The sequence below is a fragment of the Schistocerca gregaria genome, chromosome 3 (genome assembly GCF_023897955.1).
Source record: "Schistocerca gregaria isolate iqSchGreg1 chromosome 3, iqSchGreg1.2, whole genome shotgun sequence".
Taxonomy (NCBI): domain Eukaryota; kingdom Metazoa; phylum Arthropoda; class Insecta; order Orthoptera; family Acrididae; genus Schistocerca; species Schistocerca gregaria.
This window is the reverse complement of record NC_064922.1, coordinates 944,094,445-944,119,282: the sequence shown is the minus strand read 5'-3', so window position 1 is coordinate 944,119,282 and position 24,838 is coordinate 944,094,445. Positions and strand designations below refer to the sequence as shown.

The window sequence follows — 24,838 nt, the reverse complement described above, 5'->3', positions numbered from 1 at the left end:
CATATTTGATAACAATTTTTTGTTTCAGCTCACTTAGTGAGAATGAGCCTCTATAAATCTAATGGCGTAGTGTGATGTAATACACAATGGATATTTTGCATCTTTTAAACATAAATTACCTTTATACTTTTATTAATTAAAGTGTATTCTAAAATAAAGTGTTGAGAAGTTAGCTGAGAAAATTTATTACTTTCGAGTATGTATCTAATTGATTGTCATAGCAAGTTGGATGTGGTAGTCGTTATTTTCAAGCAGATGCATATTACGTGAAAGGTTAATGCTATATGTGAGCATTTATTCTTGGTGATAAGCAAACCAGTGCTTAACTCGTAAAGTAGAATAACTGTTGTTCATCGCATCAAATAGAATTTCTTACTGTTTCTTAAACAACCATTTTATGTATAGTTATAATAAGCGTCCTCAGCAGCTTACAACAGAAGTAACTTAAAATTATTCGTTTTTGTACAATTTCTCAGCAAGGATTTTTGGGTTGAACCCATGGTTCTGGGTTTCACCTTAATTATAAGCTGAGGATGGTCTCTACTTTTAATACTGGTTAGATTTTGCAGCTACATATTGTGCTCACGTCAAACAGTTACTTTCACAAATGCCATGTTCCCCTGATAATGGACTAGAAAGTTATAGGGCTGATTATGGTAAATTATGTTTTTAATTCAAATAAATCGTATTAATGAGTTTTATTACAAACAGATTTCGTTTCATGTACAACAATATCTGTGTGCACAACAGCAGGCAACAAGCAGAAATTGTAAAGCACGAAGACTAACATCTAGCACCACAAAATGGCCTTTTTCCATAACTGGTATGTTTTTACTTTTATTTTTTTGCCGTATGGTTGTTCTCAACAAAGTGGCTGAATACTGACGTAGCACTTACTTGCACTTGCAATTTAGATCAAATCTCAGCAGCTTGTCTTTATTTCACTGTTGATCATATTGTGGGCGTTTCTGCCGTCCTACTCGTGCTGATTAAATGTATGGATTATCTGTAGAACTGTACACTGCATTTATCAGTATATTTGAGTATTTATTGTGTCCATTTAAGGCAGTATATCGTTTTCTCACTTGTTGTATTGTATCCTGCCTCCTCCATCCCCTAAAGATCTGCTATCCCATTCATGATCAAGCCAGTTACTCACAATGAATTATTCCTCTAAATAGGAAACTAAGTGCATTACTCTTTGCTGAGAGCAGAATAGGTTTCTCCACTACGGTATTATGCCAAGCAGGATGAAAGACAGGAGAAACCTTTCACCTTACCAAATTTGTGCAGGGGTTGGCATACTAAACCTTCGATTATGTAACAGTGTACATTAATCATGACCACACGTTACTGTACTTGGCCATTTATAATTGAATTCTGTCAGTGTCTAACGTCTGGCATTAGTTGTTGTCACAGTCTAAGAGCAACAAAAAAGCGAACATTGTCTAAAAACAAAGGAATCTGTTCATTTCTCTTTCATTTTTACCAACCTCCAATCTGTCATTATCACTCCATCACAGGTTCTACACAAGATGGTTGTATGTTGTCTTTTCTCCACCTCTACTCAGCTCATTGTTGACCCAGCTGGTTACCACGGCAGTCCAGTCTGAATGTTAGACCACTAACTAACTGTAATCTCTTACGATTTTCATCCAATTTTTAGATAAGATAGAGGCTAAATCAGCAGAGACACATGGACGCGGCTCACCAGTGAACAGGCAGAAGATGAGGACACAGGCCAGTGCGGCCAAGAGTGCACTGGCTGCACTGGGCCAACGGCGACCGAACCTCGCTCCAAAGTAGTTCACCACGTAGAAGGCAGCGAAAACGGCCGCCCCTTGAGCCACTATCCCCAGGAAAGGGTTCGCGCTCAGTTGGCTCACCGCTATCACTGGTGAGAACATAGTCAGCAGGTACACCGACCTAGTAACAACAAGAAATGCGCACATGATATCCACTTACAACTATCAACATGCACAGAGCCCTTTAAATGGACTTATGAAACATTATTTAATGTAAAGTCTGGTTAAAAATTGTCATTAAGCTATATTTGTATAAAAATTGAACTTAAATATACGATTTTACCACCATCATACAAAGAAAATTGGGAAGCTTCTACACTGATTTTAGATGCAGGTCCAGGTATAATATGACAGACAGATGGCAATAATGAGATTTTCACTCTGCAGCGGAATGTGCGCTGATATGAAACTTCCTAGCAGATTAAAACTGTGTGCCGGACCAAGACTCGAACTCGGGACCTTTGCCTTGGCGGGCAAGTGCTCTACCACCTGGGCTACCCAAGCACGACTTACGCCCCGTTCTCACAGCTTTACTTCTGCCAGTTCCTAGTCTCCTATCTTCCAAACTTTACAGAAGCTCTCCTGCTCAGCTGGTAGAGCACTTGCCTGTGAAAAGCAAAGGTCCCGACATCAAGTCTTGGTCCGGCACACAGTTTTAATCTGGCAGGAAGTTTCAGACAGATCGCCAGTCTGAAACTTTTTTCTGAACAAGCCCTCTTAATTTGATGTTCTTCGTAGCTACAGTAATGTGGATGATCAGTTCTATTAATTTAAAGCTGCTCCATTTCCTTCTATTTATATATACATTAGTTAAGTTTGTGACGGAATTCAGCTTTCGCATCCTGACTATTTTCAAGTGGATCTGAAAGTCGCGTTGCTGTAAAACAGCTTCAAGCATGCAGCATGAAGTATTCTTCGAACATAGAGAAGCTAATACTCATCGCTTCTGGCAGTGTGACGTCGGAAGGTGGAATCTCTACCTTGACACTGCCCTATTGGAAGAAATCGCATACTGCACGACTGTGATTAGGTTGTCCATGGTCAGGAAATGTTGTGTGTAGCTGATAACTGATCGGTTCATCAGCCTTGCAGGTGATAACGTGATGGGAACCTATCGTGTCTCAAATGAGCCCCTTCTTTTTCTTCTTCAGAGCAAGTTATATCACCTAGTAGTCCTCCAGTATGATTACATACACATATCTCATTAGTGTCCCTGATGACAAAAGAGATGGGACATGCATGCTGTTGTATCCCAGATGGACTCGGACAGGAATTAATAATGTCGGGTTGAGTGAAAGACCATCATGGTGGTTAATGTAATACATCGCGCATACCGAGCCAGCAGTAGAGGGACACGTGCCCAGATGCTAAGTCCTATCCATGTACTGGCTGCTTTAGCTAAAAGTCCCTGTTTACCACTGATAGGCTATGTTGACGCTATTTTTTGATGCCATTTTCATTTACTGGTCATTGCTCACAGACCGCTTTTTGGTCATTTTTGTTACCATGAGTAATTTCTTTCTAGTTGTCCTAGTACCATTGACCATTTAGTGTAGTTGATTTTATTAAACAAATTATTAGGTTGAAATCTTGGATATTCGAGAATTCAGCCGAATATTCGCGTCGCTCTCGCACGATATTTCAACAGCGTGCCTCGCTGTCTTCTTCGGGTGCTATCTGAGACTGGTCTTTGGGTCGATCGAATGCAGTATTTATGCCTGGAAGGAGCTGGGCGTTCCGTCTTCGGTCCGCGCTGAGTCGAGTGTTCCCTCTGTGGTCCGCGCCCGCCAGACTCGCCTTCAATGGACCCCTGCAGTCGCCGGTGTTCCGACCGCCGTCCGCGCCCGTCCAGGCCGTCTTCTGAAGACGAATTCATGAGCTGGAGTGTGTCAGATCTGGTCTCTAATGTCCGACACCTTGTCTCACGGCTGTTCTCTCGGTCTCCGCTTCTATTTCTTGTAGAATCTCAGAGTGTCCTGCATTGAGTTTTCACAAGCTCAATTGCTGTATTCCAGGCAATGCTGATTTTGTATCCTGAGTCACGGTTGATTTGATTGTCTGTGGCCTTAATTTCAATGGCTTCTTTAATGACACTGTCCCCAAGTCTTGAGGTCTGTGTCACAATCTTGGTGTCATTGCAATCCACTGAGTGACCAAGTTCCAGACAATGCTCTGCTATGGTTGACTTAGTTGTCTGTCTGAGTCTGGTGTGTCTTTGGTGCTCTTTTCACCTGATGGCCACAGTTCTGGTGGTCTGGCCAGTGTATGACATCCCACACTGGCATGGTATGTTGTAAATACCTGGCTTGCGTAGCCCCAGGTCATTTTTTACATTCCCCAGCATAGCCCCAATTTTGGTGGGTGGGCAAAATATGTTCTTGATGTCATATTTCTGGAGAATCCTGCTGATTTTGGCAGAGATAGGTCCGGCGTGTGGCAGGTATGCCATCTTCATTGCCTCTTCTGGTTCTTCTTCTTGATCCTTTGGCTGATTGGCAGGTTGAACTGCCTTCTGGATATCTCTAGAGGAGTACCCATTCCTGCTGAACACTGATCATAAGTGTTCTATTTCTGTGGTCAAATTATCAGGATCTGACAGAGTTTGTGCTCTGTGGACCAATGTTTTGAGCACTCCATTCTTCTGTGCCAGATGGTGGCAACTGCTGCCTCGTAGGTATAAGTCAGTGTGCATAGGTTTGCGGTACACACTGTGTCCAAATGTGCCATCTGCCTTTCTCTTCACTAGAACATCTAAGAATGGAAGTAGTCCACCCTTCTCCATTTTCGTTGTGAGCTGACTATTAGGATGGCAAGAGTTCATATGTAGCAGGAATTAATCTAACTTCTCTTTACCATGGGGACAGATGACAAAAGTATCATCATAAAAAAGCACTAGGGTTATATGTGGCTGAAGAGAGTGCCTCCTCTTCAAACCTTTACATAAATAAGTTGGCCACCACTGATGATATCGAGCTGCACAATGCCACCCCTTCTGTTTGTTCGTAAACTGGACCCCCATATAGGAAGTATGTCAAGGTCAGCACATGCCTGTATAAGTGAAGGAGAGCCCCACCTAACTTCTCTCCAATAAGCTCAAATGACTCCTTCAGTGGTACCCATGTGAAGAGAGACACCACATCGAACCTAACCATGATGTCTGTGTCTGTGATGTGTTGCTGGCTCAGCCACTGCTGGAAATCCTCTGAGTTCCGGACATGATGTGCACATTTACCGACATGTGGTGTCAACATCTTCATCAGGTATTTCGCAGTAGGGTAGGTTGCTGCGCCAATATTGCTGACAATAGTTCGCAGAGGAACCCCATCTTTGTGAACCTTGGGGAGTATATAGAGTCAAGGTGGTGCTGGCGCTTTGGGGTGCAGCTTCTTGGTGACTTGTTCAGGCAGGCCCATCTCCTTCAACAGAGCCCTGGTCTTTTTGTCCACTTTCTCTGTAGGGTCGCTTGCTATTGGCCTGTATGCAGGATCCTCCAGGAGGTGTTGCACCTTTGTGCCACATTCTGTTTTCTTTAGGATGACTGTAGAGTTCCCCTTGTCTGCGGGCATCACCACAATGCTGTCATCCTCCCGGAGTCGCCTCAGGCCACCCTTTCATCACCTGAAATGTTGGATTTGGATGGCTTGGTCTTGGTGAGCGCCCTGCATGTCTCTCTTCGGATCTCTTCGGCCACACTAGAAGGTAGCATGTTGGCCATTTGCTCAACTGCACTGACGAAGGCTGCGACAGGCACGTTTCTAGGTATCATTGGGAAATTGAGGCTCTTACTTCGTACTTTTAAGGTGGTCTCATCAAGCTGCTTGTCACTAAGATTGACCACTGTGCATGTGTCCCCACTCTGTTGCACCTCTGTTGCACCTTGTTGTTGAGCCGCTCAAACTTCGCTAGTTGGCATGGTATTGACTTCTTTCTTGTGCATTCTGCTAGAGACCAGAAGGCATCGTCAACCTGGTGCCAGTCTTGAGCGGTCAAGGAAGCTGCTATAGTTAGGTGAAGATACAGCAAATTCCTGGACTTCACATCCAGTCGGTGGAGCAAGTCGCGCACTATCTCTCTAACCAGAGGAAGACTAGCTCGGTGTTTGATCCTGTGTGCTGCTCTGGAGTTAACGTGATGCTTGATCCTGGCGAACACTGGAGCTACTTGCCGCTCTCGGCATCTCAGCAGGAAACTGAGAGAACTCAACACCCTCCCTTTCCTTTGTCGAAGCTTATCTAGCTTCTTGATGTTGCGATACATCTCCTCTCCACAGACTCTTCTGATGTAATTCTTCATGCTTTCCCAGCGGTCTGTTGACATCTTGGACATTCGGGAATCCAGCCGGATACTCGCGTCGTTGTCGCACGTTATTTCAACAGCGACCAGAAAGGGCCAAAATAGCCGCGTCTGGTGGGCGCGGACCGCAGACAGAACATATGACACATCGAGGACCGATTATGGAGCACCCAGCACGAAACGGAAGTGGAAATCATAGTATAAGTCATGAGACAGAGTACCCAACATCTCAGATCGGGTCTGACACACCACAGATGACGTCCACAACGGTTGGGGATGGCCAAAACGGGCGCGGACGGCAGTCGGAACATCAGCGACTGGAGAGGTCCATTGAAGCCGAGTCTGGCGGGCGCGGACCACAGAGGGAACACTCGACTCGGCGCGGACCGATTAGGGAACGCCCAGCTCCTTCCAGGCATAAATACTTGATTCGATCGACCCAAAGACCAGTCTCAGGTAGCACCTGAAGAAGAGAGCGAGGCATGCTGTTGAAATAACGTGCGAGACCGACGCAAGTATCCGGCTGGATTCCCGAATATCTAAGATGTCAACAGATCGCTGGGAAAGCATGAAGATTAAAAATTATTAAGTTGTTTGTAGTTGTTTTTATTTGAAAGAAGGTAGGCGAGTTATAGTCATTAGTACCTGACCTAACTGGCACACTGTCACAACCAAAGGCGGAAAAAATAATCATAAACTTTCCGTAATCCGGTAGCGTCATTTACATCACTGTAAGTGTGGAACCCCCCAATGAACAACGGACCTTGCCGTTGGTGGGGAGGCTTGCGTGCCTCAGCGATACAGATGGCCGTAGGTGCAACCACAATGGAGGGGTATCTGTTGAGAGGAAAGACAAACATGTGGTTCCTGAAGAAGGGCAGCAGCCTTTTCAGTATGTTGCAGGGGCAACAGTCTGGCCTTGCAACATTAACCAAAACGGCCTTGCTGTGCAGGTACTGCGAACAGCTGAAAGCAAGGGGAAACTACAGCCGTAATTTTTCCCGAGGACATGCAGCTTTACTGTATGATTAAATGATGGTGGCGTCCTCTTGGGTAAAATATTCCGGAGGTAAAATAGTCCCCCATTCGGATCTCCGGGCGGGGACTACTCAGGAGGATGTTATCAGGAGAAAGAAAACTGGCGTTCTCCAGATCGGAGGGTGGAATGTCAGATCCCTTAATCGGGCAGGTAGGTTAGAAAATTTAAAAAGGGAAATGGATAGGTTAAAGTTAGATATAGTGGGAATTAGTGAAGTTCGGTGGCAGCAGGAACAAGACCTCTGGTCAGGTGACTACAGGGTTATAAACACAAAATGAAATAGGGGTAATGCAGGAGTAGGTTTAATAATGAATAGGAAAATAGGAATGCGGGTAAGCTACTACAAACAGCATAGTGAACGCATTATTGTGGCCAAGATAGATACGAAGCCCACACCTACTACAATAGTACAAGTTTATATGCCAACTAGATCTGCAGATGACGAAGAAATTGAAGAAATATATGATGAAATAAAAGAAATTATTCAGATAGTGAAGGGAGACGAAAATTTAATAGTCATGGGTGACTGGAATTCGAGTGTAGGAAAAGGGAGAGAAGGAAACGTAGTAGGTCACTATTGATTAGGTCTAAGATATGAAAGACGAGGCCGCCTGGTAGAATTTTGCACCGAGCACAACTTAATCATAGCTAACACTTGGTTTAAGAATCATGAAAGAAGGTTGTATACATGGAAGAAGCCTGGAGATACTAAAAGGTATCAGATAGATTATATAATGGTAAGACAGAGATTTAGGAATCAGGTTTTAAATTGTAGGACATTTCCAGGGGCAGATGTGGACTCTGACCACAATCTATTGGTTATGACCTGTAGGTTAAAACTGAAGAAACTGCAAAAAGGTGGGAATTTAAGGACATGGGATCTGGATAAGTTGAAAGAACCAGAGATTGTACAGAGTTTCAAGGAGAGCATAAGGGAACAATTGACAGGAATGGAGGAAAGAAACACAGTAGAAGAAGAATGGGTAGCTCTGAGGGATGAAGTAGTGAAGGCAGCAGAGGATAAAGTAGGTAAAAAGACGAGGGCTGCTAGAAATCATTGGGTAACAGAAGAAATATTGAATTTAATTGATGAAAGGAGAAAATATAAAAATGCAGTAAATGAAGCAGGCAAAAAGGAATACAAACGTCTCAAAAATGAGATCGACAGGAAGTGCAAAATGGCTAAGCAGGGATGGCTAGAGGACAAATGTAAGGATGTAAAAGCTTATCTCACTAGGGGTAAGATAGATACTGCCTACAGGAAAATTAAAGAGACCTTTGGAGGGAATAGAACTACGTGTATGAATATCAAGAGCTCAGATGGAAACCCAGTTCTAAGCAAAGAAGGGAAGGCAGAAAGGTGGAAGGAGTATATAGAAGGTTTATACAAGGGCGATGTACTTGAGGACAATATTATGGAAATGGAAGAGGATGTAGATGAAGACGAAATGGGAGATACGATACTGCGTGAAGAGTTTGACAGAGCACTGAAGACCTGAGTCGAAATAAGGCCCCCAGAGTACACAACATTCCATTAGAACTACTGACGGCCTTGGGAGAGCCAGTCATGACAAAACTCTACCAGCTAGTGAGCAAGATGTATGAGACAGGCGAACTATCCTCAGACTTCAAGAAGAATATAATAATTCCAATCCCAAAGGAAGCTGGTGCTGACAGATGTGAAAATTACCGAACTATTAGTTTAATAAGTCACAGCTGCAAAATACTAACGCGAAATCTTTACAGACGAATGGAAAAACTGGTAGATGCAGACCTCGGGGAGGATCAGTTTGGATTCCGTAGAAATGTTGGAACACGTGAGGCAATACTGACCTTACGACTTATCTTAGAAGAAAGATTAAGAAAAGGCAAACCTACGTTTCTAGCATTTGTATACTTAGAGTAAGCTTTTGACAATGTTGACTGGAATACTCTCTATGTAAAATACAGGGAGCGAAAAGCTATTTACAATTTGTACAGAAACCAGATGGCAGTTATAAGAGTCGAGAGGCATAAAAGGGGAGCAGTGGTTGGGAAGGGAGTGAGCAGGGTTGTAGCCTTCCCCCGATGTTATTCAATCAGTATATTGAGCAAGCAGTAAAGGAAAGAAAAGAAAAATTTGGAGTAGGTATTAAAATTCATGGAGAAGAAGTAAAAACTTTGAGGTTCGCCGATGACATTGTAATTCTGTCAGAGACGGCAAAGGACTTGGAAGAGCGGTTAAGCGGAATGGACAGTGTCTTGAAAGGAGGATATAAGATGAACATCAACAAAAGCAAAACGAGGATAATGGAATGCAGTCAAATTAAATCGGGTGATGCTGAGAGAATTAGATTAGGAAATGAGACACTTAAAGTAGTAATGGAATTTTGCTATTTAGGAAGTAAAATAACTGATGATGGTCGAAGTAGAGAGGATATAAAATGTAGACTGGCAATGGCAAGGGAAGCGTTTCTCTAGAAGAGAAATTTGTTAACATCGAGTATAGATTTAAGTGTCAGGAAGTAGTTTCTGAAAGTATTTGTTTGGAGTGTAGCCATGTATGGAAGTGAAACATGGACGATAACTAGTTTGGGCAAGAAGACAATAGAAGCTTTCGAAATGTGGTGCTACAGAAGAATGCTGAAGATAAGGTGGATAGATCACGTAACTAATGTGGAGGTATTGAATAGGATTGGGGAGAAGAGAAGTTTGTGGCACAACTCGACTAGAAGAAGGGTTCGGTTGGTAGGACATGTTTTGAGACATCAAGGGATCACAAATTTAGCATTGGAGGGAGGCGTGGAGGGTAAAAATCGTAGAGGGAGACCAAGAGACGAATACACTAAGCAGATTCAGAAGGATGTAGGTTGCAGTAGGTACTGGGAGATTAAGAAGCTTGCACATGATAGATTAGCATGGAGAGCGGCATCAAACCAGTCCCAGGACTGAAGACAACAACAACAACAAGTGTGGAACGTTGTTCAATTCTACTACGACAGCAGTTACATATTTAAATCACAGACGTACATCGTACAAACTCACACTCCATGGGCTTGGCGAATTATTACCAAAGGTTTGCACCTACATTTTCGGAAATAGCACAAATATTCATTAAGAAAGGAGTGAATTTTAAGTGGTCACTGGAGTGGGTAGTTGCTGTTGTTTTTGCTAACGGAACATAGCGATTAGATTGATAAATTATTGAAGCTGTCTGGCAGCTGTTTCACAGTCAATTAGAACACGTGGCCTCACCTCATTTATTGCTGCTGTCTTGACTGAGGACGGCAAGGGACTCACATTTCGTATATCGGGGTGTTCTGATGTCTAAAAAGAGCATTTATAGGAGGCGGGAGGGGAATTCAGAAGACGGGAAGTGATGCAGATCAGGTAAAAATATAAACACATTGTTCCAAAAACACAAAGAAATCGTAGTTAGCCCGTTAGAATAAAAAAAAGGTTACTCCAATCGTAATTAAGTCAAACCTGGCATAAAAATGTCTTGCTGGTAGGTCAAGAAGAAAAACAAGTTATTAAACGTAAACGATTGTTTGAGTAAGTCCTCCTGCTGTTTAGAGGGAGAGGGACAGAGAGAGAGAGAGAGTGCATTGAGAGTTATGTTAAAAATATAAGTGGCCAAGAGAACTGAGTTGGCTGAGGGCCAGCCAGATAGGGGCTGCACAAATTATTTATAGCGGAGGCATGCTTAATGTTTGTTGCCTACCACGTGGGATGCTAACAGTAGTATCTCTACGCAATCACAACCGAAATACTTCTAACTGTATTACTGATCAAAGTTGCACCAACACGAACTGTGCATTCTATAGCTGCTACCAAGCACAAGAGGCATGTGTACAGACATGAAAACGGCGGGAACTGCGCTAGTGAGAAAAACGACATGCTGCAACCTTTTGCGTAGCTAAGTAACTTCGTAGCGTTCTTTCATTAGTTTCATAAACACAACAGACACACTTAACAGAGAGTTTAGTCATCAATAATATATTCTTATTCGCTATTTACAACAGTCTGCGGACGCTGGGGTAATATTACGATTACGTGTATGTAGAAATAACGTGGTTTCGAGGCGATCGTGTAAGCATATTGACATATCGTTGGCTTAGTTGTGGAGTATCTTTGCGGGCAGCCGCGTCTGTAGTGAGTCGAGCACGGGACACGAAACTGTTATGTTGTGCAGTGTGTAGCCGTGCATGTAGAAGCATTGGCAGTACTCAGGTTGAAGTGTTGCTACAAGTGCTATTATAGTAAAGTGATGACATATGGAAATGGTTCAGAGGAAAGTGCGTCAAGAAGTAATTGAAAATGAGCAGTGGCGTTAATAACGTATTTATGTATCCCCTCGTAGTATCGATCATCCACGCCGTGTTCGGTCTCCAAAAATGAACAAATGTGAATCAGTAATACTATTTACCATAAAAGAGTGCAGTCAAGTGCTAGTGATTTGTAGCGAGCGTGAGAAGGTGCGTTCGATCATCGCGTTCCGCATCATCAACAATCAGCCGCGCCGTGACGGTTACTCGCACGCTCGTACAAGTGAGAACTGTGAACTGTAAATTAAACTTTACGAACAGTGTTATAGCATTACTAGTGACAAGGAGGCCTATGACCTGATATCTGTATTTGTGACGAGCATAAGAACTTTAGTTCGATCGTTCGGCTTCCGCATCGTGTCGGTTACTCGTACGTTCGTCTGAGTTATATTTTGGACTGTTAATCATCAAGATTGTTAATTGGGATAAACATTTACTATTTAGAGTGTAAATAGTGCAACCTGTGGTTTCCATATAGTCTCAGAATATAGATGTCCATACCAGACATAGGGCAGTGTTGTGTTCAAACGTTGAGTGGCACCCCTAAACCCGCTTGCATTTTTTCTATAGATAATTTCAGGCAAGCCAACAGCCAGCTGTGGAGCAGAACAGTACGACCGCTGTGGGATTTTCAGGTACGTGGTGTGGACAGGGCGCGCGGCACGAAACGAGAAGTCAGTATAAGGTACCCACCCATTCGTACTCCCGTGCATGTTACAAATGGTAAGCCGTGTTAGGAGAGCGTTTTCATCCGGATAGGAAGTTCTCTGAAGGTTCTTCGATAAAAAGCAGAAGAGGTGAAAATCTGAGGCTGCGAGATCAGGCAAATAATGTGTGTGTGGAATGATTTCTCAACCCACCTCCTGTATATTTTTTCTTGTCAGTCCAGCAGAATGAGGGCAGGCGTCATCTTGGAGTAACATAACTCCACGCAGTCTTCCTGGTCGTTGTTTTTGGACTTCGTCTGCTGGACATCTCAGTTGTTAACAGCAAATGTCAGCAGTGATGGTTACGCGTCGGGGAAGCAATTCGCAGTACACCACACCGTCGCTGTTCCTCCGGATGCATAACGTTATCTTTGGTGAATACGCGTACGTCTTTGTATCGGGAGTTACTGCTTTCTTTGGCCTCGGCCATCCCTTTATTTTCCTTCTGTTAGCGTAGACACCACTTCTCGTCATCAGTAGCGATGCAAGGTAGGAATGGTCGGTGTCGTTCACGTCTCAGCTAATGACGAGGAAGCAGAGATACACATTAGGCCACCAGCTGATTTCTATTATTTTGGCTTAGAGCGTGAGATATCCAGCCACCCGATTTTTGAACCTCACGAGTTGCATACAAACGTCCGATGATGGCGAAATGATCGCAGCTCATCGCATTTGCCAGTCCTCGAATACACTGACGTTGGTCATTGTGAATTAATGCGTTTAAACGAACTTCATGAAATCTCGAGAATCATAATGTCAAAAAGATCCTCTTTAAAACGACAAAACCATTTCATTTCCATGCTCTATCCATGGGCACTATCCCCATACACAATGGAAATGTTTCTGGCTGCCTCCGCTGCTGTCACTGCTATATCAAACTCAAACAGTGTAAGGTGCCAGGACATGTTAGCCTACCAACACTAGTATTAATAATAAAGGGACTGGCCAGGGCATCAGATCATGACTCTATTTAATTATGATAAATATGAGGCACTCTCGAACAGTATTCCCTGCATGTCTGCATGATTGAGCCACTACCTTAAAGAGTTGGTGAAAAGCGTCAGAAGATGAGAACTGTGCAATCTTAAGTCTGCAGATGGCCGTAGATCGCCGGGCCGCCGTGGGCGACAGGTAGCGGTCACCGGAAACGCGGGACAATGCGGCGCTTTTAGGGATAGGCCGGCATCCGGAGCCACCTGCGCTGGGCAACACGTGGCGAAGACGGGAATTTCGTTTGCCTAGGGGCGTTATGACCTACTCGATCATTGGGTAGATCTCAGAAATGCCGTTGGAGGGATTTCGGCGACGATAGAGCCCAGACGGGAAGGAAAGAAGGTTTGCAGTCTTCTATGTCAGCGATGGACAGATAAGCTTACAACAGAAGACTAAGTAGGAAATGTTCCGATTTTTCCGTTTGGCACTCCGTTTTCTAGCGTCCACAGCACCATCCACTATCTCCGAAAGAGAAATGACACTGTGTAAACTCAAATAGGAACAGTGAAGTACGAACAAAAAACTCCAGTCGATAGTGACCGGAATACCAACATGAAAAAAAAACTAAGGTGGCAGTTATCTTCCCAAGACCGAAGCAAGGCCTAATAGCTCAGAGGTTATTGGAGTGGCGACAATTCTGAGAAGAGTGAGAATTCTTACACGCTCTATTGTCCCTCCTTTGAGAAACAGCTGTGGCACAAATTTTAGAATAAAGTTTTCCGCAGCCTTTGTGGATTTTCATCATCTTTCAAAGGTTAGGTTAAAAACACTCTGGCCGGCCGCGGTGGTCTCGCGGTTCTAGGCGCGCAGTCCGGAACCGTGCGACTGCTACGGTCGCAGGTTCGAATCCTGCCTCGGGCATGGATGTGTGTGATGTCCTTAGGTTAGTTAGGTTTAAGTAGTTCTAAGTTCTAGGGGACTAATAACCACAGCAGTTGAGTCCCATAGTGCTCAGAGCCATTTGAACCATTTTAAAAACACTCCGCCCCCAAGAGACGAAAATCCCTTGGACAGGTAAGCCTTCGGTGGTTCCCAACTGCCGGGGAAATGCGTTTGATACCATTTATCTACCAAGTAATTGAATCAAATTTTGAAATAATGATCGTATCAACCCACGACCAGTGTCAATCGACACATAATTTTATGGACAATCTCAATTTCTGTCTGTCAGGAAACTGGACATAGCTGGATTCGTTTCTCTTGCACGCTTTTTGGTAGGTTACGGAAACGTTCTGCCTCACAAGTGCAAAGACGAGTACAATCGATTGAAGTAGTTGATGGCAACTGGTCCGATACCACCTTTCCTCATTTATGAAAAAGAGTCTGCTGAGTCAAGTGATGTGAGCAGTTGTGTAGTAGGCTGTGTATTAAGTCAGGAAGTGAATGGAACGTAACATCTGGTCATGTATGGCTGCGGGGTTCTACATTTAAATCTTTATGGGTATTCTGCAAATCACACTTAAGTGCCTGGCAGAGGATTCATCGAACCACTTTCACAATAATCCTGTTATTCCATTCTCGAAAAACCGCGTGGAAAAACGAGCACCTATGTCTTTGCGTGCAAGCTAAGATTTCCCATATTTTATTATTATGATCGTTTCTCTCTACGGAGGTCGGCGTCAGTAAAAATGTTCACATTCAGAGAAGAAAGTTGGTGATTGAAAATTCAAGAGAATATCCTACCGCAAGGAGACCCGCCTTTCTTTTAACGATGTGTATCCCAAATCCTGTATCATGTCCATGACACTCTCTCTCCTATGTCTTGATAATAAGAAACGTGGTTCTCTTCTTCGAACTTTCTCCATGTTCTCCGTTAATCCTGTTTGGTAAGGACCCCACACCGCCCAGCAATACTCCAAAAGAGAACAGACGAGCGTAGTGTGGGCATTCTCTTTAGCAAAAAATGGTTCAAATGGCTCTAACCATGTGAGGTCATCAGTCCCCTAGACCTGGGGTGAACTACTTAAACCTGACTAACCTAAGGACATCACACACATCCATGCCCGAGGCAGGATTAGAACCTGCAACCGCAGCAGCAGCGCGGTTCCTGACTGAAGCGCCTAGAACCGCGCGGCCACAGAGGCAGGCCTCTCTTTAGCAGATCTGTGGTATCTTCTAAGTGTTCTGCCAATAAAAGGCAGTCTTTGGTTCGAGTAACCCACGTTTTCTGTGTGTTCTTTCCAACTTGAATTGTTCGTGAAACTTCCTGGCACATTAAAACTGTGTGCCGGACCGAGACTCGAAATGGGGACCGTTGCCTTTTGCGGGCAAGTGCTCTACCAACTGAGCTACCCAAGCATGACTGAAGCCCCGTCCTCACAGTTTTACTTGAGTCAGTACTTCGTCTCTTACCTTCCAAACTTTACAGAAGCTCTCCTGCGAATGGCAAAAGTCCCGAGTTCGTTCTCGGTCTGGCACACAGTTTTAATCTGCCAGGAAGTTTCATATCAGCGCAAACTCCACTGCAGAGTAAAAATCTCATTCTGGAAACATCCCCGAGGCTGTGGCTAAGCCATGTTTCCGCAATATCCTTTCTTTCAGGAGTGCTAGTAGTTCTGCAAGGTTCGCAGGAGAGCTTCCGTAAAGTTTGGAAGGTACGAGACGAGGTACTGGCAGAAGTAAAGCTGTGTGGATGGGGCGTGAGTCGTGCTTGGGTAGCTCAGATGGCAGTCTGCTTTCGGCTGCGGTGGGGCGAGGACGTTCGCTGGGCCCCGCCGTGCGCGACCGTGAGCGCCTGCTTGTGTTTACCTTCTCGCGGCGCGAGTTGTATTGGTTCCAAGTTCAATGCGACTATGGCACACACATGGCGCCACGATACGATCAAAATTACTTTCCAACCAGATCACGCGCGTCCTCGAGCCTATGAAATAGAACAGTTCATACTCGACGATCTACGTTTGGATCCGGCGACTGTCGTCGGAATACATTTTTCTATAACGGCGAGCGTGGTTTAAGTTAAAATGACCAGTGCAGAGGTCTGCGCGATAGTGGTGTCTAAATACTCGAACTCTTTCAGATTCAAACATTCTGATGGGCATATTGGTGCAGTGACGGTGGGTCGTGCAGGCATGGGCCTAAGGACTGTAAGGGTTTTTGAGCTCCCCTTCAAGGTCCCAGAGGAAGTTGTCAAGGACGCCTTCCGACCATATGGCAATGTTATCAGCCACGTTGCAGAAAATTGGCAAACTTTTTCGACATATAGGGTCTACAATGGTGTGCGCCAAATTAAACCTTAGCTCAAGGAACATGTGCCGTCCTATTTGAACATCGGTGGCTGTCGCGCAATCATCATGTACGACGGTCAACCGCGTACCTGTTCCGGATGTGGGCAGGTAGGCCATGTTCGATCGAGCTGCTTACAACGTCGAATTACGCAGATACCAGTGGGAGACTCCGTTTCCCCGACGGGGACGACAATCCTGCCCCTCACGTACGATCAGACGACGATGCGCATCATAGTTGAGGACGAAACGTGCGTTCAGACACACCCATCGACGCCAGAAGTACCAAGGGAGGAAGAGGAAGGACCCCCAATGCCAACCCATATATTGCCCCCTCCACAGCAACAACAGCAGCAACAGTCTCACGGACTCCAAACGCAACGTAACATTCTGAACGCGATGGACGTGGACGCGGACATTGTCCCGACTGCAGCTTTCCTAGCGGAAGGTGATACGACGCTGGATTGCCTCCCACATTCGGATACGGATGTCCACATTCGAAAGCAACGTTCGCCTCGACGACGGAAGCGACGTCGGTGGACCCCTTCTAACGATTGCCTCCTACACACGGCCAGTCAAGAAGGCGACATCTCATCAGACGGCATGGATGCTGCGCCTGCTGAGGATCTAAGTGGTGTAGACGGTTCACTTGCCCATACCACGAGTGCTCAGTTACTTCTTGCGCCACAGATGCAGCAGGTCGCGTCGGTGGATGGCGCTCCGTCTACCTCTACCAAAGACGACGTACGTGAGACAGATTTAGGTGCCGATCAGCTACACAGCATCATGTTGCAGCCATTGTGGTCGGACGATGTTGAGGAACTTCCTGAAGAGGGCACGGGTGACAGGGGAGGGGGTGGCATTGGAGATGCCACTCCTAGCGTGAAAGACTCATAATTTGTAACGGGTTTGATGGGTCCGGCATCTCTTGCGGTTAGCTTTGATTGCCATGGCGGTCTACCCTAGGTGAAGAGGCTAGGCAGCACACCTTTCGCCTTGTCACAATCAATATCAACGCGATGAGGGCACCACACAAACTGACAATGCTACAACGCATGCTCGATGCAGCGGACGTCGACGTGGCCCTCTTACAGGAAGTATGTGTCGCTAGTTTCCCTGATTTCAATGGATATACCGCCCACATCTCCCACGCCTCTTCTACCGATTGTGGTGTGGCTGTTCTGCTACAGGACGGTTTGACGGCCATGGACGTACTGTACTTACCGAGTGCAAGAGCCATGGCAGTAACTGTCAACGGTGTATGACTCATCAATGTATATGCTCCTTCAGGATCAGGGAGACGGAGAGATCGGGCCCGCTTTTTTTCGGAAGATATTACGCCTCTATTTGTGGGCCGCATATACGATATGGTGATCGGAGGAGATTTTAACTGTACATTATCTTCGTCTCATCAGCAGCCACATTACGTCCCTTGTGCGGAGTTGGAAATGCTAGTGCGTGACCTCCACCTGATTGACACGTGGTGCCACATCCAAGGCCCAGCTCCTGGATACACCCATTATACAAGTCATTCATCAAGTCGGTTAGACAGGATTTACGTCACAAGCACCCTTTCGATGGCGACGAGAGGAGCAGAGCTCTGACCCACTGCATTCACCGACCACACAGCCTATATTTGCACCATTGCCCTCCAACCTGCACGTGTGTGGCGCAGTAGGCCCCCATGGAAACTGAACGTCGCCCATCTGGACGAGCCGGCATGTAAAGGTGCTATCGAAGAGTCGTGGAACGCGTCCTTACAGCGTCATGGTTGTTACCGATCGACCCTCAGTTGGTGGATTGAATGTGCGAAGCCTTCATGGCTTACGGCCGGGAAGCGGCGGCATGGAGGAGGAGCACCGAAAACTTTTAATACACCGTCCTACGGGAACGTCTTGCTATGGAGCTCTTACCTGACCGGCAGATCACAGTCAATCGCGCGAAAGCGCAGCTCGTCTCCTTAGCACTCCATCATTTACAAGGCGCTGTTATACGGTTGCGTGCTCCAGACCTGATACAATCAGAAAGGCCATCTATGCACCACGAGCTCCTAGAACGCAGGAGGCGCCGTAGGGCACTGATAACCGACATGATAACGGACAACGGACAACACGTGGCAGAACAAGCAGATATAGCAGAAACCTTCTATGGGCATTACGCTCAACTTTATTCAGCAGTGCTCCTTGATCTGGCGACGGTAGACAGCGTTTCAGCACATGTCGACGGTACAGTTCCACCAGACATGCTATCGACCTTACTGGGAGAAGTGACAGAAGAGGAAGTGCTCGACACCATTGGTAAAGGTGCTCCCCATAAATCACCAGGAATCGATGGGTTACCATTAGAGTTCTATCGAGCATTTAAACAACTGTTGCTACCGTGTTGGCTTGAAATTTGTCAGGAATTGGTGTCCCTGGGTATACCGTTGCCTGCACCGTTCTTGGAAGGACTGATTGTCCCCATCCATAAGCCGAAGGGGCGGAATCATGTCCGCGATTATCGCCCCTTAACGTTATTGAACAGCGACTTCAAGATCTTTTCGAGGCTGCTATCAGAAAGTCTTCGAGGTACACTATTGCACCTCCTGTCCAGCGATCAGATGTCCTTGGGGGGGGGGGGGGGCAACAACATCAGAACTGCGTTATGTAGTTACAGAGATCTCATCTCCCTTGACGGGCGAGACGTTTGCCGGCAGCCCTGGCGTCTATCGACTTTAACCAGGCTTTTGACCATGTGGCCACACTTTCCTCACGGTCGTTCTACGGCGCATGGAATACCCCGACCAATTTATCACAGTGTTGACACGCCTTCTGCATGGGGCTACTTCTCGAGTTCTTGTTAATGGAAGACTGACGGCACCCATGCCGATCCGCCGATCAGTACGACAGGGATGTCCATTATCAACATTGTTATTTGCGTTGGCCTTAGAACCTTTGTTGTGTGGTCTCCGAGACAGGCTCGCTGGGATACAGCTCGGCGCCTCCATCTATCGCTGCACCGCATATGCGGATGTTTTGATGATCGTCATACGAGGAGCTGACGATATGGCCGCGGCGTTGGACTGGATTGCAACCTACGGTACAGCTTCTGGTAGCCAAATCAACGTTGACAAGTGTTGAGCATCGGGCTTGGGCTACCGCAGGAACACATTGCCCCCTTACGCTTCAGTGATACTGTCCGCTGTTTGGGCTTAGATTTGATGAACGACATGCGACGCGCGACGACGCTCAATTATCGACGCCTTCTTCACCAAATTAGGGCCGGAATTGCAAATCTGCGCTTGCGATCCCTCAACTTCATTCAGCGGGCGTATTATGCCAACGTATACCTTGCGTCCCGCATACCGCATGTCGCCCAAACGCTACCCATTCCGAAACCCTTGGCTCGTAGCATTATGGCAACGCTGGGATACTTCGTCACCGCTGGTATGTTACTGAAGATCAGATACGTATCTCTTACCCTCCCCAAGGAGAAAGGTGGTCTCGGCCTAGTCTACGACCATGATAGGGCCATTGCCCTCTATGTTGTTGTTGTCTTCAGTCCTGAGACTGGTTTGATGCAGCTCTCCACGCTACTCTATCCTGTGCAAGCTGCTTCATCTCGCAGTACCTACTGCAACCTACATCCTTCTGAATCTGCTTAGTGTATTCATCTCTTGGTCTCCCTCTACGATTTTTACCCTCCACGCTGCCCTCCAATGCTAAATTTGTGATCCCTTGATGCCTCAAAACATGTCCTACCAACCGATCCCTTCTATGTTAGCTCACATTTATGTCTGCTGCGCCGTTGTCCTACGAGCCCCACGAGTCTGCTTCTGACGGCGCTACGACCTGCTTCACTAAGAGCGCCGGTGCCACTACAGGACGTCCCAGCGCCCCTCTTTTATATAGGACGTTTCTATTTAGAACAAAGTTATTGCAGTGTAGCGCTCACGACACCACAAATGGTCACGACTCGACGTCTATATCACGACATGCTGCAACGCCGCCCCCTAAATGTGGTCGAACTAAAATATCCTGACGTACGGTGGCGCGTGGTGTGGAAGACTGTACACGATGTCATGCTTGATTCCGACATTGTTTCCCAATTGTATGTAGTCGTTAATGGGAAGCTGGTGACGCAAGAACGTCTCTACAATATCCACATGGCAGAATCTCCCAATTGTGTGGGTTGTAACACAGTAGACTCTGACGAGTACCGCCTCAGCTGTCGGAACCGGTTTGGCACCTAGTGCGGCAGATGCTGGCTTGTCTCCTGCGAGTTAGGCCGGAGCATATATCTGCACGCACGTTATTGTTTCCGAATGAGACATTTTACCCCAAGACTCGAACCAACTCCGTCACCTGGATACGTGGACATGAGGTCCATTACCTCTGTCGTGACGGACACAAGAATTTCCTTGACTTCTGGCTCTATTTGCAAGAAAGACATCATGCTATTTCCGGGCATACCACATATCGACAATGCTTCGCAAACTACCTATGGACTGCTTTTCACAGTCCTCCGTGCAGCTGGAATGTTCCAGGCAGTGGCAGGTGAGGTCAGAACGAACTGCAAACGAGCATATATTGAACACTCTTTATCAGTGGGCTCAGTCGCTGGGAAGCCTAACTACGACGTGGTAGCTTTCTTTTCATGTTATTTATGTTTAATATCTTCGATGGTGTCTTCAGTCTGTTTTAGTTTTCCAGGCTTGATTAACTATGACTGTTCGCACATTGATATCTATATAAATAGAAAAAGTGGGCAGGAGACCTGCGTTCGAATCCAAATAAATACACAAATATATATATATATATATATATATATATATATATATATATATATATATATATATATATATATATATAAGTTGGCAGAGCACTTAAAAGGAGTGCAAAAAAAGAAAAAACATAAAAAAGAAAAAAGTAAAAAAAATGGTAGAGCATTTGACTGCGAAAAGCAAAGGTCCCAAGTTCGAGTCTCGGTTAGGCATACAATTTTAATCTGCCAGGAAGTTTCATATCAGCGCACACTCCGCTGCACAGTGAAAATCTCATTCTGAATTGTTCGTAATTGTAATTCCTAGGTATTTAGTTGAATTTACGACCTTAAGAATGGACTGATTTATCGTGAAACTGAACTTTAACGGATTTGTTTTAGCACTCACTCGGATGACCTCACACTTTTCATTATTTAGGGTCAATTTTGAATTTTCGTACCACACAGATATCTTTTCCAAAGTGTTTTGAAATATGTTATGATCTTCTTTACTAGACAATAAACGAGTGCATCATCTGCAGGCAACCTAAGGCGGCTGATCAAATTCTCCTAAATCGTTTATACCGGGTGATTCACGAAGATATGCGAATATTTTAGTATGTTATTCTACAAGTAAAACTAGAGAAGAAAGTTCATATAAACATACGTCCGCAAAAGTTTAGTTACGAAGTTACGGCTAATAAAAGATTTTGCCTGAAATTTAGCAACTTCGCTAACATGAAGCCATCGCAAAACTGTACGAGGTTAAAGTGAAGCACGATTTCCATATATCTTGTTGCCATTGATCCAGTGAATCTAATAAAATATATCCCAGACGTATATCTGCAGTTGTTCTCCAGGACCTCCAGAGAAGCAAAGACGTAATTTCGTAACATTTTTCATTTGTTATCTACTTGGCCCAATTTATTTTTTAAATTGCACACAATTGCACAAAGTTTTCAACAGAAGTTATAGAGAATAAAATTTTTGTACCGCTGCCAAGGCTATGTTGAACTGCATGCATAATCTCCTCAACATCGTCTTCAGGTATCGAGAGCTCGTACTGATTATGAACGCTAGGCAGAGAACCTGTCTGCCGTAACATTCGAAAGACTCCGCTAATGGTTCGTGAATTCGGAATCCTCGCAGTTGGATAACGTACGCGATATTCGTTAACTGCAGCCTTAGCATTACCATCACATTTGCCATAAATAAACACCACAGCCGCGTATTCCTCCGTCGAAAATTTGAAAGGCATCCTTATTTCATAAATAATCTGCAAACTACTATAGTTACTGTGTAGTTTCCCTTAAATACACTGTTGTTATGATGCTTTTTCACTAAAAAATGCAGAAAACTAACTCATTTCAAAGTCATTAAATGACAAACAACTCACTAACGGTTGCCAACAATGACATAAACATTTCAACATTGTTAATGGAAAGTAAACAAATTTACTAGTATAACAATCTTTGCTTATATGGATATTCTGGAAAACTAATGGCAGATACACGTCTGGGATAAGTATTATTAGATTCACCAGATCAATGACAACAAAATAAATGGAAATCGTGCTTTACTTTAATCTTGTACAGTTTTGCGATGGCTTCATATTATCGAAGTTGCTAATTTTCAGGCAAAATCTTTGATTAGCCGTAACTCCTTAATTAAACATTTGCGGACCTATGTTTATATGAACCGCGGGACTGCCACGGTCGCAGGTTCGAATCCTGCCTCGGGCATGGATGTGGGTGATGTCCTTAGGTTAGTTAGGTTTAAGTAGCTCTAAGTTCTAGGGGACTGATGACCTTAGATGTTAAGTTCCATAGTGCTCAGAGCCATTTTTATGTTTATATGAACTTGTAGAATAACATATTAAAATATTTCCATATCTTCTTGAATCTCCATGTACAGAGGAGGAACAGTAAAGGGCCTATAACACTACGTTGGGGAACGTCAGAAATCGATGACTTTCAGTCAGTTATTACTAAACTGCGACCGCTCGGACAGGAAATCACGAATCCAGTCACAGAACTGAGACGGTATTCCATACGCACGCAGTTTGATTACAAGCCGCTTGTGAGTTACAGTGTCAGAAGCCTTCTGGCAAACTAGAAGTACGGAATCAACTTGAAACCCCATGTCAACACTTCGTGTGAGTAAAGGGGTGCTGGGGTGCTTTTAGGTGTGGAGACGCACTAACAAGGTTATAAAATGGATGAAGACAGAGTACTCCATCTCATTCGTTGCTCAGTCACGCCTCATTCCATCCTCGTTCGTTTCTCACGGCTTATTCGTCTTGTGTTTATGGGAACGTTGGCGTGACAGAGTGCAGCCGTGCTACGAACAGCTTGCTAACCTCCATTACCTTTTCAGTTAGACTTGTAGGGTTCAGCTTTGCTTTTAATTTCATCACATCATGAGAATATGCTATAGACGGACGTCAGAGTTTAGGCCACAGCGCCTGGCGTCAATGCTACGAGTTGCTGTCGAAAAGGTGGTGAGCGCTACGGTCTATGGAGCTCCTGAAAGGAATCTCTAGAATTCTCGTGGCTACTTAATTCCCTTGACCCCTTAGTGCATTTGAAATTCGAACGTGTTCCTTGTTTCCTACAAAAGCAAGGTAGGCAGCTTTACCTGCTACCATCTTGTCATTCCATTTTAAAATGCTACGTGTTGCAATAAGCGAACTTGTCTGTTTCTTTAAAACTTTTTCAGTTCAAATATTTTCGGGTGCGCAGCAGGGCTACTTCCATTGACAACGCAGCACTGTGGATTAGTCGCTCCCATAATTGAAACACTGCCTCAAATTTCATTTGTGTTGAAGAATATATCTAAGTTAAAAGTTTCGTAACTGTTTCGTGCACGTAATTCCAGCCCGTAACCGTGCAACCTCTCCCAATACATTTGTACAGCACGCTTTGGCATAAACACTCGCAGTACGACGAGAATTCCAACGCTTCCAGAGTTACGGAAGTAAGAAATTATTTACCTGAGAGTTTTGAAATGGCCTGGGAGTCGGGACAGGTTCCATCAGACTGGACAAAAGCAGTAATCACACCAATCTTTATACATGGAAAGAGAAAAGATTGTAACAATTACAGAGGTATCTCTTTAATCAGCGTTGTGGTAAAATCTTCTCAGGTATTGCTGAAAGGAAAGTGCGAAAATTAGTTGAGGGCCAATTGGATGAAAATCAGTGTGGGTTTAGGCCTCGTAGAGGTTGTCAGGACCAGATCTTTAGCTTACGGCAAATAATGGAGAAGTGTTATGAGTGGAACAGGGAATTGTATCTATGCTTTATAGATCTAGAAAAGGCATATGACCGGGTTCCTAGAAGGAAGTTATTGTCTGTTCTAAGAGATTATGGAATAGGAGGCAAACTTTGGCAGGCAATTAAAGGTCTTTATGTGGATAGTTAGGCAGCAGTTAGAGTTGACGGTAAATTGAGTTCATGGTTCAGAGTAGTTTCAGGGGTAAGACAAGGCTGCAACCTGTCTCCACTGTTGTTAACATTATTTATGGATCATATGTTGAAAACAATAGACTGGCTGGGTGAGATCAAGATATGTGAACACAAAATAAGCAGTCTTGCATATGCGGATGACTTAGTTGTGATGGCAGATTCGATTGAAAGTTTGCAAAGTAATATTTCAGAGCTAGATCAGAAATGTAAGGACTATGGTATGAAGATTAGCATCTCCAAAACTAAAGTAACGTCAGTGGTAAAGAG

General features: G+C 44.8%; 2 protein-coding genes across 2 annotated transcripts in view; both read right to left on the bottom strand.

Annotated features, from left to right (window-relative positions):
• LOC126355717 (solute carrier family 22 member 7-like) overlaps positions 1-24,838 on the bottom strand; it is a 488,802-nt gene that overhangs the window by 380,578 nt on the left and 83,386 nt on the right. The window lies entirely within an intron of this gene.
• LOC126355872 (carcinine transporter-like) overlaps positions 1-24,838 on the bottom strand; it is a 55,436-nt gene that overhangs the window by 9,429 nt on the left and 21,169 nt on the right. The window contains exon 4 of the mRNA XM_050006372.1: positions 1,712-1,926. Within this exon, the coding sequence (XP_049862329.1) occupies positions 1,712-1,926 (215 nt within the window). The remainder of the gene's footprint in view (positions 1-1,711; positions 1,927-24,838) is intronic.